The 17,576-nt window shown below is 33.9% G+C and overlaps 1 protein-coding gene and 1 long non-coding RNA gene across 2 annotated transcripts in view; one reads left to right on the plus strand and one right to left on the minus strand.

Moving 5' to 3' along the window:
* The first annotated feature begins 573 nt into the window (after positions 1–573).
* Positions 574–1,341, plus strand: LOC143070513 (uncharacterized). Its single transcript, XR_012976559.1, has 2 exons — positions 574–658; positions 1,222–1,341. It is a non-coding gene; the product is annotated as an uncharacterized LOC143070513 (long non-coding RNA).
* Positions 1,342–4,399: 3,058 nt separating this feature from the next.
* The window catches only part of LOC143070915 (uncharacterized), an 80,958-nt gene continuing 67,781 nt past the window's right edge, over positions 4,400–17,576 (minus strand). Inside the window, exons 21-22 of the mRNA XM_076245012.1 lie at positions 5,879–6,060; positions 4,400–4,456 (exon numbers count right to left, since the gene is read on the minus strand). Of these exons, the coding sequence (XP_076101127.1) occupies positions 4,400–4,456; positions 5,879–6,060 (239 nt within the window). The remainder of the gene's footprint in view (positions 4,457–5,878; positions 6,061–17,576) is intronic.

A 17,576-nucleotide genomic window follows, 5' to 3' on the forward strand; every position in this document is an offset into this window, starting at 1 on the left:
AGCAGCATTCTTTTTTTATTTGATGGTCTTATAAAATATTTTGGAGCGTTAAGGTTACATAGTTACCAAAGCAGGTAACCAGTAAATAACAGTGTAAAAATTGGGTTGTTTACTTCCGGTGCTGGTTACTTTCTTATATGCAATGAAATGTTGTGTGAAATTTTCACTGTAACACTGGAAAGGATTAAACTTTATACATGCAAAGTATTTCTTTGGTTGAAATAAAGGTAAATACTATACAATTTTTTTTAAAGTGCCAATTTAACAAAGACTAATAGGGAAAAATCGATGGTGGTATTACACCTATTTAGGGAAACTCCATGTGCACTCGTGACCTTATTGTACTTTCATTTTTAAAAGTTATTAATAAACCAGTTAATACATTGTAAACATGGACTATTGGGAATGGATTTAGACACAGAAAGCACGTTTGAGGTAAAATTGCCTTGAAATGGGGGTTTACGGGTGTTTTCTAAGTCAAATGGGTGGACAGACGAGGCTGTATTTAGTTTACTGTGTTAAATTTTAAATTGCCCTTACAATTTTGTTTATACACCATGTGATTTTTTTTTATTTCAGTGTTAACCATGTTCTGAAGAGCATTCTGTTGAAACATGTTATATGTGAATTGGTCTGCAGATGACACTTCAGCATTAAAGTATGTATCAACTATTGTCATGTTATTTTTTGTTTTAACTGCAAAAGTTTACTATTTTCCAGTGTGCCGTCTACATTTTGCACAGACAATAAATCATTTAAACACTTATTTGCCCTGGATTTATACACATCAGAATCCAGTTTCACATACTTAAACTTTATAATTCTTACCAATTTATTTTTTGTACCAGCATTCCAAGGGACATAACCTTTTTAAAAAACATTTTGAGGTATTTTTTTTATTACTCTTTCTCCCCATTTTCTAATGTAAAATACAAGAAAGTGGATTTTTGTGTAAATCTATTAGAATTAAACTGTTATGAGTAAATACAAAGACTTTAATACCAGTAACAATTAATGATTGACTGAAAGGGAACCGTTATTTGTCACACTAGGGGAACAGACCAAAAACTCAAGTTACACATAAGGGCTTATAGAAACTTCCGTGTAGACTGTTTACATTTATAGAGACAGTTCTTTCAGCTAAAACACTTTAATTATTGATTTAACAGTACATTTATTTCATTTTTGTAAGAAAGTAATCACATTTGTTTTATTTTTTAGACAAAAGATATCAAGTTTTGATGAAAAAGGAAGGAAGGAAGAAAAATGGACTAAAACAGACCAAAACAGACCTTCAAATGAACTCTAAAAGGTGCAATAAAATTGTTTATCATCTTAAAATTGTCTTTTGTATTCTATTTAATTGTTTGAATGCATATATCACGAGTTTATGATCAGATATTAGTCAACACTGCATTTTATTATGATACACTGAAATTAGGATTTTTCGAAGAAATTAGACTGAAATTGCTGTAGGATATGGCCTTACATTATAGTGATTTTCTCTGAAACAATAGCTCTGACTGAGACAAAACTTGACAGTTATGCTTGAAATAACTTGTAATTGGAGGGAAAAAAATTAAATTAAGTTTATTTGACATTTAGGTGTTCTTTAGGTGTAATACCACCAAATCATGGTACGTCCACATCCGGTTGCATACGAAAGTAGGCCTAAAAAAATATTCCCTTGAATTTGACAGTTGAAGAAAATTAACCCTGCATTTCAGTGCACTTAAATTTTTCTGAGTCGTAAATATGTATGTTGGATGTCTGAAAGCAGCATTCTTTTTTTATTTGATGGTCTTATAAAATATTTTGGAGCGTTAAGGTTACATAGTTACCAAAGCAGGTAACCAGTAAATAACAGTGTAAAAATTGGGTTGTTTACTTCCGGTGCTGGTTACTTTCTTATATGCAATGAAATGTTGTGTGAAATTTTCACTGTATCACTGGAAAGGATTAAACTTTATACATGCAAAGAATTTCTTTGGTTGAAATAAAGGTAAATACTATACAATTTTTTTTAAAGTGCCAGTTTAACAAAGACTAATAGGGAAAAATCAATGATGGTATTACACCTGTAGCAGCAGAAGCCTGCTTTTTTATCAAATCTACAAGGATGTCTTTTACGTGCAAGAGATATGGCTATCTCTTTATAAGGGTCAGCCATTTATCGTCCCCTCTGACTGACTATCATCCTTTCTCAAGACCATACTTGCAAATGGTGTCAAGGGAGAGCCGAAAATTTATTCCCTAAAATTTTCTCCCAGGAGCAGGATCGAACCAAGAACCTTTGTGTTAGTAGTCTGATGCACTTAACCACAACACCATGGCTCTCATATCCCTCAGAATTGACCAATCAGAACAATAAATTTGTGGGCTACTTCAAGTTTATTATATCTTCAGAACACATGGAATTTGGTTAAAAAGTATCATTTTGTATTGTATCTTGGAATCAATGTTTTATTTTTTTGTACATCGAAAGTAACACATGTAATGTATACATGTTTAAGTCCTACAGTTGACTATAATTTCTTAAATCCACTTTGTTTGAACTTTATTGGATAGTTGTCTCATTGACAATCTCATTATTTTCATATACAGCAAAAACCTCAAATTGCTTGCTCAGATTTAACTAGATGTGCACGTGTCAAAGCGACACGAATGGCCCCATCTCAAAAATTTGAAAAATCTGCAATTTCAATGTCGCATGTGAACACAAACATGATGGTTTTCTCACATATCTAAAATCAGCTCAAAATCAGGAAGCGTGTAGAAAAAAGTCTGTATAACTGTAATTTTCAACAATTTCTAAAGTTGTAAACCCTTACTTTAGGCAAAAATTAGCAGAGCGGAACGAAACTTAAACTTGATCTGTAACTCATCTTGGTTAACTCACATGCCAAAAATCATCTAAATATATTAAAGCGTTTAAAAAAAAGTTCATGTTAAACTGTGTTTTTCAACAATTTATCAAAGTCCAAAGCCTGTAATTTCAGTAAAAATTAGCTGAGCAGAACAAAACTTAAACTTGATCTGTAACTCATCTTGGTTTACTCACATGCCAAACATCATCTAAATATTTGAAAGCGTTTAGAAAAAAAGTGTGTATAACTGTGTTTTTCAACAATTTATCAAAGTCCAAAGCCCGTAATTTCGGTAAATTTAAGTGGAGCGGAACAAAATTTAAACTTGATCTGTAACTCATCATGGTTAACTAACATACCAAAAATAAGACCAATATCTGAAGGCGTTTAAAAAAAAAGTCTGTATAAATGTGATTTTCAACAATTTATCAAAGTCATTTAGGTAAAAATTAGCGGAGCGGAAGGAAACTAAAACTTGATCTGTAACTCATCATGGTTAACTCACATACCAAAAATCAGACCAATATCTGAAGGCGTTTAGAAAATAACTCTGTATAATGGTTTGTTGCGGAATGACGGAATGATGGAATGACGGAATTACGGAATTTCGGACAAAGGTAAAACTATATGGCGCGGACAACTTCGTTGCGGGGCCATAAAAAATATTGTTCCCCAGCTTCAACATTTGACTTTGTTTTTGTCTTGTCAAATACTTAAATAAATGAGGAATGTGTCCATGGGAAACAGATGAATCCCCCTGCTAGATCTGAGTTTTGTAGTAATAAGTATAGTGTATAATAATTCTGACACTTATACACAATACTTATTACTACAAAACTCAGATCAAGCGGGGACATCATCTGAGTTTTGTATTAATGAGTATTGTGTATCAGTCTAAGAAAATTTGGTTGAGGCAAACTTAAGTTGGAGCCCCTTTTTTACCCTTATTCATAAACGTTAGGGGGGAATTTAACCCCCTAATCCAAAACCAGCCTTCTCTGAATATGGAACCTTTTGGTACTATTCAGAGGGATCCATACACTTACACACAAGGTATTGTCAAGAAACTACAAAAATGCTTGTTTTTGGACCCTTTTGGCCCCTAATTCCTAAACTGTAATTGGTACCATATCCCTGTAAATCAATTCAATCTCCCTTAGGTGGTATTGAAACTTCTGGTAAAATTTCATATTGATCTATTTGCATAAACTAAAGTTTTTGTCTGGAAACTAAATGTGTCTTTGGACAACGCTGAAGTAGACGACAACAACGACATCATAGCATTATATGATGCAGAAAAAATGTTTTGGTCGTATAAAAAATGTATCAGTCTTCCAATTAAAATAAGCAGATATGGCTACGCCGATGATTTGGATTGGGAAACCCCTTAAACCAATGTCAAAACGCAAAATAAGTAGCCTGTGTCGCTCACCTGCATCTTCAACAATAGTTATATTTTATAATGTACCCTAAAGAGGAATAACTCTACTTAATTTGATTTTGGTCGGACATATTGACACATTTGTAGATCTTTAATCCTGCTGATAACTTTTCCTTTTAAAGTTTATATTTACAATATCTGTTATAGTCTGCAAGATAATATGCAAAAAAAGCATAACAATTGTTATTTTTTTTCATTATGTGGCAATAACTAATAAGTACACTGAAAATTTTAGTAATATTGACTGTGGATTCATTTATTTTTGTGGATACCAATTTTCGTGGATTAAGTAAAACTTGCATGTTCATGGATATTTAACTTTGTTGTTTTGTTGAATTCTGTTTACAAGCCTGTATAAAATATATCATTCTTTGAACATTTTATTTTGTGGTTCATTTGTACACAAGAATTCCTCAAAAATTGGTATCCAAAGAATAATGATGAATTTACAGTATTTGTAGATCATGTCTTGCAGATAATTTTTGCTTATTAAAGTTTCTGACTATCTATCATAACTTTCGAGATAAAATGCAAAATTAAAAAGAATGGTAAAATTCATCATATTAGTTTGGTAAAATCGGGCCCAGTTACTAAGTTTCAGAGAACAGAAGACGACAGCTAACTAGTGATAAGAAATTTGCTCACTTGGACTTAGCCAGGTCGAGCTAAAAACATATTAATTACAGGTGTACAACTTCAGGACCTATAGAAAGAGTCTGTGCAATTTTGATGGAAGTCTGTTCAAGCTGTGGATCATTTAACTGACATGATCAAAAATGACAATGTCTATTTTTTTGTATGGAAATACACTTAAAACCACCCAGATGAAAGGAGTAGGTTCAGTAAGACCCCTTTTTGGCCCCAAAAATATAATAGCAGTTTTAAAATATTGTGAAAATGTAATCTTTTAGCTTTTCATTGGAAAGTAGAATGCTTCTGCTACACAAATATGGGCTGTTTTTGACAATATAATGCACATATAATGGGTTCTACTATCATTAAGTCATGCTTAATTACTGAAATCTTCACAATTTTAGCATTTTAGTTAAATTTTAGACGGTTTCCGTATTAAATGAAAGTGGCCACATTCGTGTTCATTCATGATATTGAAAAGTAAGTTGTATTTGATGATAATACATAACATTAATAAAGGTTGAGGATGAACACGGATGCGGCCACTTTCATTTTTGACAAAAAACATCTGAAAAGTGACGATTTTTTGCATATTTGATAGATTTTTCATATTTAAGCTTGAATCGGAGTGTTTTTAATGACTTAATCAGTTAAAATCTTTCACATAAACGAATTGAATCAATTGAAATAGACACTAAAGTGTTTAAAAAGTGTCCAAAATATTTCGTTAGATGAACCTGAAATTTGAGGCCAAAATCAGCCCCTAACGGTTACTCCTTTGAAGGTTGCACACAAATGAACACAAATGATGCCAAAGAAGTCAACACATATAATACAATAATGCAAACAAAGAAGCATGACATCAGATATAATCCCTATATGTCACCCAGGCTATCAAGGAACAATAACAGAAAAAATTACAATAACATCCACTTACCTCATTGGCAGCTATTTCGGAAATCAGCCTATCATGTTGTTTCTCTGTTATATATTTTTCTTTAACAGCTCTATCTAATCCCCACTTAGCATCATCTATATCTTGTTTAGAGAGACCATATATAGTAAATGTTACTGACCAGCTTCTCTTGTTATCAGCCTTTATAACCTGTCCTGGTTTAGCTGGAAGCAAAAGAAAGTAAACATTGTTACAGACCCCTTATCTTGCAATCAGCATATATAACCTGTCCTGGTTTTACTGGGAAAAAAAGACAAAAAATATTACAGAACAGTTTCTCTTGTCATCTGACTTTAAAACCTGTCTTGGTGTAGCTTAACGAAAGATATAAATAAATGGGGAATGTTCTATGGGACACAGATGATGCCCCTGCTTGCATATCGTATAAAGTTACAAAGGGATAGAACTGAAGAACAGTAAAAGTGACACTACCAAAATTTCTAATTAATGATGATCTGAGTTTTGAAGTACATTTTTAATACAAATTGTGTATTAGTTTCAAAAGATTTGTTTAAGGCAAACTTAAGTTAAAGAACAGAAACAAAAACTTCAGCAATTTTTCCTTTTGTAAAGGGGCATAACTCTAGAACAGTAATAGTGATACATTGTACCACCAAAAATCAAACTTGATCTGTATGTTGTGGAAATAAGCTTTGTGTATAATCTTTGTACATTTGGTTGAGGCAAACTTAAGTTATAGAACTGAAATGAAAAATTCAACAATGTTTCCATTTGTACAATTTTTGTACATTTGGTTGAGGCAAACTTAAGTTATAGAACTGAAATGAAAAATTCAACAATGTTTCCATTTGTACTCAGCTAGAACGGTTAAAGCGATACCACTAAAATTCAAAACTGATCTGTATATTGTGTATAACTTTCATAACATTTGGTTGAAGCAAACTTAAGTTAGAGAATAGAAACCAACTTTGGGACATACAGACAGACAAGGGTAAAACTTAATGCCCCCTGCGCTACGGCAAGGGCATAAAAATGTTAAAGGATAGCTTTTATTATCATCTGCATTTATTATGTGTCCTATTGGAAGAAATATAAAGTTAATGTTACAGATTTACTTTCTGGACAAGAGAAGCAAGTCAATTCCAAATTTTCTGTATCAAATGAGGATTTTGATGGTCTTAATCATTATTGAAGAGAACTTCTTGAGGTTAAAGTCATTTGAAATGAGTTTCTTGTAATTTTCATGTTTTTGAAATGATTAAACCAATGCATACATTTATACTAAATTGATCCCTGTATGCATGTTTTTTATATTTATTACCAAACCTATAACATATTGATGAACAATATTTCATTCAGTGATTGTTGATCGCAAGGTAATTAACTTTTCTGTTTGTGTCCACACTTTACTGTGAAAAACAATCAATTCAATGCATGTGGAGCATGTGACAAATAAAAGAGGCATGATATATTTATGTCATAGTTTCCTTGTGTTTCTGTTTTTCTATCAAACTCTTCTATCACAGTTGTTGAAAATGAGTTGTTGAAATATATTTGTTTTTTAAGAATCTGTTATTACTATTTACATTCAAGTGCACACTTGTTAACATTTTTTCATCGTGGGTTTCCCCGCACACTTGTTAACATTCTTTCATCGTGGATTTCCCCGCACACTTGTTAACATTCTTTCATCGTGGGTTTCCCCGCACACTTGCTCTGTGTGGTGGTCGAAGTTCTAACGAGAGGTCTGGAAGTTAAGGTCACTGCATACAGGAAAATATTGGTGAACTAGTTTAAGCAAATAAAGGCAACAGTAGTATACCACAGTTCGAAAATCATAAATCGATTAAGAGAAAACAAATTTTGGGTTACAAAACAAAAAACAAACAACAGTGCAACACACACAGAAACACACTATAAGATAACAACCGCCATTTCCCATTTTTACGTAAGACAATAATTCAATAGCAGTACATTTATAAAGTTTTTGATAATATAAAGGATTGTTTTTAAAGTCCTACACTTGTTTCTTAAACATCAGCCATTCATGTATATAAAACATATTCAACTTGTGTTTAAAACCTTACCAATTCAAAAACAATTTAAATTTGAAATATTAACTTTTATTAATTGCAAATAAATTGCTTCGCCAAGCACAGCTGGATACAACTGTGAACTTAAGGTTTAACCATGATCAGTTGGGGCAAAAATGGACACAATATTCGCGTTTGATACAAATCAGAATTTGAATTGTAATTAAATATTTGACACATAAAAAGTTTCTAGCACATAATAACTGTAGTCAAAGAACTAGGAATTGATTATATAATTGGAATTTATATTCAACATAGATTTAACCAGATGCTCTGCAGGGCACATCTTTATACGACTTCAGAGGTCGAACCCTGAACAGTTGGGGCAAGTATGGACACAATATTCAAGCTTGATACAGCTCAGAATTTGGATTGTGATGAAATAATTGACACAGCAAAGGTTTCTGACGCAAAATGAAAGTGGTCTAATGAACTTAAAATTTATATATTTTTTTTTTTGCTTTTGAGCAATACGCTATGCTGTTTAATATTAATCCCCTCAAAAAAAAAATTTGAAGAAAAATTCTTTTTAATTTCTGAAATCTGAAATCAGAAAAATTTTACCAACCCACGCCACCTAACCCCCCTCCCAAATTTGTTTAACCTCCCCATTTGCTACACATCTAAAGACAATCATCATTTTTAATACATAATTTTCAAGCAGTGTAAGGGAGGTAATCAAGTAATCAAACATATATATATATATATATATAATAATATTTTTAAATTTGCAAACTACATTTCACATCAAATAATAACAGTTCGTTAAAATATTGTCACTAGCGCTTTCATGCCTTCTGGCAATCTTCAGGCGACGTTTTAACAATGTCCTTGACGACACTGCCGTTGGTAACGTTTATTACGTTACAATAACGATAAGGGGAGATAAATCAAACGTGTTTAAGTAGATCCGTTTAATTTTGGCTGAAAGTCCTTTATAAAGTGTGCTTCCTTTGCCAGTCTTTTATATTTGTTCGATTCGTTCATTTTATAGAACGGATATACGGTAAATTTTCCACTACTGCACGTTTCGAAATGTTCGCTCACATCTTGCATTCGTGTGGATGGATCTCGTATCTGTTGTCTGTGAACACGAACTCTTTGACAAATTGAGTTACCAGTCTGTCCGATGTACCATTCCTTGCAAGTGCTGCATACAATACAGTAAATAAGGTTTACCGTTTTGCAATTCATGTCTGCATTTGGAATAATGGTTTGGCCGTTTTTCAATGTTATTTGCGGGCCGGTTGCCATGTATTCACAAAGACCACATCTAGGGTCATTACATTTTGAAACGTTGTATTGTATTCCATTTGGGTCATAAAACTTAGCCCTTGTTAAAATCTTTTTAAGATTTAAAGGCTGTCTTTTACTTTTCAGGAATTTTTCTGTAGGGAAAAGCTTTTTTAATTTTTTCGTTTTTTGTAAAACTGGCAAATTTGCTTTTATGACGTTGAATATGTCAGGATTGTACGGGTTATGAGTGCTAACAAACGGGATAAGTTCTGTATTACTCTCTTTGCGTGCTGTGGACCTGAGTTCCGCCATTGGTATAGCTTTTGCCTTTTCTATTAGTGGGTTTGGATAGTTTTGTTCTTTCAAAAACACCTTCAGTTCATTCAAACGTAATTCCTTCGTGAAATCATCACTCACAATTGTACATACACGTCGTGCTAGACAAAACGGGATGTTTCTTTTCGTATGTGAAGGATGGCATGAATGAAAATTCAGGTATTGGTGGGTGTCCGTCTTCTTATAATATATATCTGTGGTTAAGGTTGTTCCATTCTTTAATATTAAAATATCTAGAAATGGCAGTCTTTGTTCGCTAGATTCGATGGTAAATTTAATCGAAGGATGTAATGTGTTTATCAGACTATGAAACTTCTCTAAATTGTGACTTTTGTTTAAAATGATAAAACAGTCGTCTAAGAATCGCTTCCATTCCGATTTTACGTACACTTTAAAAGCTGTATCAAATTCACTTTCAACTTGTTGATACATTTTATCCTCCAGAAATCCCATCACGAGAGTTGCGTATGTGGGAGCAACTTTTGTTCCCATAGCTGTACCAGAGATCTGTAGATAATATTTTCCATCAAAGAAAAAGGTGTTATTATCTAGTATGATTTTCAATCCCTCCAACAAAAAATTATTCGAAAATCTTTGGTCGATAATGTGCCTATATGACTCTAGCCAAAATTTTACAGCATCTAATCCTAGTTTGTGCGGTATATTGGTGTAAAGACTTGTTACGTCGAAGCTTACCAATATTGCATCTTCTTTGACTTCGGCTGGTAAATGATTTAAAAAATCAAAATTATCACGGATAAAACTAGGTACATATTGGCATAAAGGTTTCAAAATTAGGTCAATGAAATGGCTCAATCTATGAGTTGGACACTGCGGTCCAGCAACAATAGGCCGAAATTTTAAATCTTTTGGTGAATTTATTTCGATATATGCGCAATTTTGTTGTTGAACTGCTGTTTCTACTTCCTTACTTTTGTGGATTTTAGGTAGTCCATAAAAGTTGCTTGTCTTTACCTCAAATTTTGTAAGATAGTCAACTTCCTTTTCAGTAGTACAATGAGGAAATTTTGAAATAAGTTTGTTTATATTTCTCTTAGTTTTCTTTTCCATATTGTCGTTGAGTTCCCGATAATATTGTTTATCATTGAGCTGTTCCTGAATTTTGTCTCGGTAATATATTCTGTCCATTATTACTAATGCACCACCCTTGTCAGCTTCTTTTATAATTATCGATTCATCTTTTTGTAATCTGTATAAAGCTTGCTGTTGTTTAAATGGTAAATTATTTTTTACTTTGTCCTGTGGCTTCGGTATTAATGGAAAGTTTGACAGATGATTAATGTATAAGTCTAAATCTTTATTTTTTCCTTTTTCCGGTGTAAATGTAGATTTATTTCTTACAATTGATTCGTCAGCTGTCTTTGATTCTTTATCCCCAAAATGATTTTTTAGTCTTAATTTTCGGCAAAATTCTTTGATATCCACTGAGAGTGTATCAGTGTCAGCTGGAGGTGTTGGAGTATATTTCAATCCTTTATTTAACACTTTCATTTCATCGGAATCAAGTTTGCGATTAGACAAGTTAATTATTTTTGGGTCGACCCTGTTACTTGTTTCAGATTGGTTTCGGAACGTTCCTCTATTTGGTAGGCGGTTTTGTTCCGACCCACACCTAAAAAATGAATCCGTTTTGTTCTCCGTTCCACATCGTTCTTGTCTACATTTTTGTTCTTAGATGGTAGACTTTTATTTCGATTGTTTGGAGTCTGGTTTCTATTAGGTTTCAAGTTAGGTCTTTTCATATTTGGTTTCGAAGTTGGTTTTTTATCACGATTTTTAACCACTTCGGAATACAAGGGTTTAGTATTCTTTGTTTTTGGTCGATTTTTACTCCTGCTTCTTGACCGACTTTGTGATTTGTTTTTTGTCCACTGTGTTCTTAGTGGTGTTTTACTTCTCTGCCTTTGTTCGGTAAAATTCTTAGGTTTCCGTTGTTTTTGATTCTTGGATTTTTGTTGCTGGTTCTGTGGATTTTCTGGCTTTCCATAATTTTCTGCATATGATTCCAGCCACTTCTGTTTTTCACTCCAGCGTTTTATAGACTTTTCCTCTTCATTAGAAATTTCTTTTGACCATATCTCCCTCAGTTTATCGGCAACACTGTTTGTTGAAATTTGGTCGATTTCTTGGTTGATAAGATTCTCACTTTCCTGGTATTTCTGTTCGTATCTTTCTTTTTTCGCTATTAAAAGAGATACTTCCGTATAGATTCTTTGAATCGTAAGATCCCATCGTAATTTTGTTTCCATTTCTGGTTCTCCTTTTATTTCCTTTATTAGAAATTTTTGAGGAATAATTGGTATTTCAGCGTTAATCCAATCATTATATATGTTAGCCTGTTTTTCACAGTTAAGAGAATTCCAAAAGTTTTGCTTACGTGCATTAAGAAGGTGTTTCCATATTTTAGAAATTTGTTTCTTTTTTCTGTAAGCTTCTTTTTCAATTGAAACTTCATTTAATTCTAACCACATTGGTGGTGTTGATTCATTAGACTTACTTGAGTTTCGGATTGTTTCCAGTTCAATGCAGACATTTTTGAATCCGTCTTTCATTTCCTTGTCAAATCCAGTTAAGTCCTTTGACTTATGATGTATATCATTAAGTAATCCATTCATGGTTTCGATTTTTGAAATTAGAATAGTCATTTTTCCAGATATCTCCCCGAGTATGGTATCTGTTGATGATGTTCCTTTATTTCTTGTAGTCATCTTCGCACTTGTACACGCACAATATATAGCAAAAGTAAATAAACACGGTGTACAGAATGTATATAATAATATTTTTAAATTTGCAAACTACATTTCACATCAAATAATAACAGTTCGTTAAAATATTGTCACTAGCGCTTTCATGCCTTCTGGCAATCTTCAGGCGACGTTTTAACAATGTCCTTGACGACACTGCCGTTGGTAACGTTTATTACGTTACAATAACGATAAGGGGAGATAAATCAAACGTGTTTAAGTAGATCCGTTTAATTTTGGCTGAAAGTCCTTTATAAAGTGTGCTTCCTTTGCCAGTCTTTTATATTTGTTCGATTCGTTCATTTTATAGAACGGATATACGGTAAATTTTCCACTACTGCACGTTTCGAAATGTTCGCTCACATCTTGCATTCGTGTGGATGGATCTCGTATCTGTTGTCTGTGAACACGAACTCTTTGACAAATTGAGTTACCAGTCTGTCCGATGTACCATTCCTTGCAAGTGCTGCATACAATACAGTAAATAAGGTTTACCGTTTTGCAATTCATGTCTGCATTTGGAATAATGGTTTGGCCGTTTTTCAATGTTATTTGCGGGCCGGTTGCCATGTATTCACAAAGACCACATCTAGGGTCATTACATTTTGAAACGTTGTATTGTATTCCATTTGGGTCATAAAACTTAGCCCTTGTTAAAATCTTTTTAAGATTTAAAGGCCGTCTTTTACTTTTCAGGAATTTTTCTGTAGGGAAAAGCTTTTTTAATTTTTTCGTTTTTTGTAAAACTGGCAAATTTGCTTTTATGACGTTGAATATGTCAGGATTGTACGGGTTATGAGTGCTAACAAACGGGATAAGTTCTGTATTACTCTCTTTGCGTGCTGTGGACCTGAGTTCCGCCATTGGTATAGCTTTTGCCTTTTCTATTCCCTTTTCTATTAGTGGGTTTGGATAGTTTTGTTCTTTCAAAAACACCTTCAGTTCATTCAAACGTAATTCCTTCGTGAAATCATCACTCACAATTGTACATACACGTCGTGCTAGACAAAACGGGATGTTTCTTTTCGTATGTGAAGGATGGCATGAATGAAAATTCAGGTATTGGTGGGTGTCCGTCTTCTTATAATATATATCTGTGGTTAAGGTTGTTCCATTCTTTAATATTAAAATATCTAGAAATGGCAGTCTTTGTTCGCTAGATTCGATGGTAAATTTAATCGAAGGATGTAATGTGTTTATCAGACTATGAAACTTCTCTAAATTGTGACTTTTGTTTAAAATGATAAAACAGTCGTCTAAGAATCGCTTCCATTCCGATTTTACGTACACTTTAAAAGCTGTATCAAATTCACTTTCAACTTGTTGATACATTTTATCCTCCAGAAATCCCATCACGAGAGTTGCGTATGTGGGAGCAACTTTTGTTCCCATAGCTGTACCAGAGATCTGTAGATAATATTTTCCATCAAAGAAAAAGGTGTTATTATCTAGTATGATTTTCAATCCCTCCAACAAAAAATTATTCGAAAATCTTTGGTCGATAATGTGCCTATATGACTCTAGCCAAAATTTTACAGCATCTAATCCTAGTTTGTGCGGTATATTGGTGTAAAGACTTGTTACGTCGAAGCTTACCAATATTGCATCTTCTTTGACTTCGGCTGGTTAATGATTTAAAAAATCAAAATTATCACGGATAAAACTAGGTACATATTGGCATAAAGGTTTCAAAATTAGGTCAATGAAATGGCTCAATCTATGAGTTGGACACTGCGGTCCAGCAACAATAGGCCGAAATTTTAAATCTTTTGGTGAATTTATTTCGATATATGCGCAATTTTGTTGTTGAACTGCTGTTTCTACTTCTTTTTTTGAGAGCCCAGGTGGTCGTGTGGTCTAGTGGGACGGCTGCAGTGCAGGCGATTTGGTGACTCAGACGTACTTATAGTGGGACGGCTGCAGTGCAGGCGATTTGGTGACTCAGACGTACTTATATATATAACTCGTCTAAACATCAACCCAACAATGTTAGATCTGTAAATTTGCTTTCGCATATATATATAACAGTAGTTTTTAAAGTTCAATTGGATTACCTCCCCTTTACTGCTTTTTTAAAAATTGTCTAAATTGTCCTTTAACCAGAAAAACCCTTATTTGCCCCTTAAATGCTAAAGGATTTGAGTCATACCCCCCGATAACCACCCCTTTGTAGTATGGAAACTTGTGGTATAATTTCAGAGAGATTTATTCACTTAAACACAAGTTATTGACTGAAAACTACAAAAAAGCTTATTTGGGCCCCTTTTCTGGTCCCTCACTTATTGACCCCTATCGTAGAGTGGTTGTTTCGGACACAAATTAAGGCTTAGTAAATAAGAACGTCTGCTTTCAATGATACTTGTATTGAACTCTGAAAAGCTAACGTCACCACAATGGTGACATTGTGTACATAGAGAGCGGTAGCGGGAACACCTCATGTGCAATTCTTAACATTCTGGGGGCCCGCAAATGAATTTAATTACAATAAAATGAAAATAAATTATAAAAAATTTCACTTTGAATTACTGTCTCTGAAAACTTTGAATAGCTTTAACTGTCTTTGATCATGAGCACAAATAAAATAAAATTATTTCTGTAATGAAGCACGAACAGTTAACAGTCCATTAAATTATACGATAGTCTCATTTGGTTCACATCTTTATCTTTTCTTTTGCATCGGCCTTCGGTCGTCCTGTGGGCAGTACTTCATCACGGTCCTACATATTCTTTAGATGTTAGTTCTAGAGGATATAACTTGCTAAGAGGTCTAGACGTTTGACCATTTTTAGTCCGTAAAATAGCTGATCTGCTAAACCCATCTCGTCCTTGAATCAATTTGTCGATGATCCCTACATTCCAAGTTGTTCTTGAAGTTTCATCATGTATTAGAACTACCTCTCCAATATTAATGTTCTGTTTGTCCACTCCTTTAGTTCGATGTTGTTCTCTAAGTGATGTAAGGTATTCACATTTCCACCTTGTCCAGAAATTGTCAATGATATGATTTTGAATCTGTAACAATTTATTAGCTGATGCGTGTGTTAAGTTTTTTGAATTTTCAATGTTTCCATCTAAAGTTCTGGTGTACGGTAAAATCGTAATTCTTCTTCCGTAGAGTAAATGTGAGGGTGTCAATGGTTCATTATCCGATGGATCAGATGATAGGTACGTCAACGGACGATCATTAAGAATAGCTTCCACTTCTGTGACGATAGTTTCAAGTACACGTAAACTCACAAATGCCTTTCCTAAAACTTTTTTAATACAATTTTTTGTCAAACCTATTAATCTTTCCCACCAACCACCGTACCATGGTGCCCGCTTCGGTATTAACTTCCATACTGTTCCATACGAATTTAATTGTTCATTTAATAATGGTGACTTGGTCAGAAACTCTATTTTCTTTGCCGAAGCTACATAGGTTGTACCATTATCTGATATCATGATTTTTGGTAACGACTTCCTGCTAGTAAATTGGCGAAACGCTTAAATAAATGTCTCTTCTGTAAGATCTTCTACAATTTCTAGGTGTACGGCCCTTGTATTCGCACAAGTAAATAGGCAAATGTAAGCTTTTCCTCCAACTCCATTTTTAGTTTTGATGCTCAATGCACCAGTAAAGTCAACGCCTGTTACAGTAAACGGCGGTGAATCTCTAAGTCTGTCTGCTGGTAGAGGCGGTGGGTCCGGAGTAGGATACGGTCTTCCTGCAACCTTTCGGCAAGTAACACATTTGTGAATAATTGTTTTCACATATTGTCGGATTGCTGGAATCCAGTAAAACTGTCGTAAAGAAGTGACAGTACTTTCTAATCCAGAGTGAAGTAGTCTATTGTGGGCATCCATTATAATTAGAGTTGATAATGAATCCTTATTTGGCAATAATATCGGGAACTTGGGTGAAGCGGCAATAGGTGCGTTGTTTAAACGTCCGCCACAACGTATTAACTTTTTCTCGTCCAGGTACAATTTCAACTGCTTCACAAGATTATTTTTTGACGTTTTCTGTTGTAAACTGTGAAACACATCCGGGTAATTTCGAAGCTGTGAATTCTGTATCCATGCAACGGATGCTATCTGAATTTCTTCTACATTTAGATTTCCACTTCGTTTTTCTCATTTTTACAGTTGTAAATAAATCTGTATACATACGCTGTTACACGTAGAAGTTTCTGGTACGTTCCATACCTATCTATATCCATGATTTTATTTATTCCCACTGTAATACTTGTCGCTGTATCGTTTGTGTTTGTTGATAAGTTATCTTTGGTTAGAGTTGTAAATATTAGAGCTTCTTCTTTTTTCCACTGAGGCCATTTTGTAGTATCAACAATCCATCCGGGTCCTTTCATCCATAGATCACAATTTGTAAACCTCACAGCTGTCATACCTCTTGAAAGTAAGTCTGCGGGGTTTGAATCAGTCGGACAGTATCTCCAGGAAAATCCATGCGTAAGCTGATTTATTTCTGCAACTCTGTTTTTGACGAAAATCGGTACTTGTTTCTTAGTCATTAGCCAACTCAGTGTAATTTGACTGTCACTCCAAAGTGTTGCTTGTGAAAAGCTTATATATGACTTCAAATGTTTCAGTAATCTACTCCCTATCACTGCTGCCATGAGCTCAAGTTTCGGAATTGTCATGTTTTTCAATGGGGCAACTCTGTTTCTAGACATAATCAGCGTAGACTGGTTCCCGCAAACTACATATGCACATGCTCCATACACCTTTAAACTTGCATCAGTGAATATGTGTAGTGAAATATCTTCCGTTGATCTCCTTTCTTTGAAATACGGTCTTGAAATTTCAGTCTCTTTACATTCTTGTGTGTCTCATTGAATTTCTTTCCATTCCATTATAGTTTCTGACGATAACGGTTCATCCCAATCCAGTTTTTTCTCCCATAGGGTCTGCATGAACATTTTGCTCCTAACTGTTATCGGACTTATAATTCCTAGAGGGTCGTAATTTTTTGAAGATTGTCTAAGAATTTCACGCTTTGTAATCAAATGATCCTCCATTTCGACGTATTCCTGTTTTGCGAAAGTAAGCGTGTCCTTGTCTGTATTCCATCTAAGTCCTAATACTTTGATAAGTTTGTCATTATCAAGTACATTTTCTGACGTTGCACGATCTTGTAAAGTCTTGTTGTTTGATGCCCAAGAGCGTAAATTAAATCCCGCTTTTGTAAATAAGGTACGAGATGTGTCGAAATATTGTAGTAATTGGCTCTCGGTTGGAAAACTTGAAATTATGTTGTCAACGTAAAGATCCTTCTGTATAGCATCA

The sequence above is a fragment of the Mytilus galloprovincialis genome, chromosome 4, assembly GCF_965363235.1.
Source record: "Mytilus galloprovincialis chromosome 4, xbMytGall1.hap1.1, whole genome shotgun sequence".
Classification (NCBI taxonomy): Eukaryota; Metazoa; Mollusca; class Bivalvia; order Mytilida; family Mytilidae; genus Mytilus; species Mytilus galloprovincialis.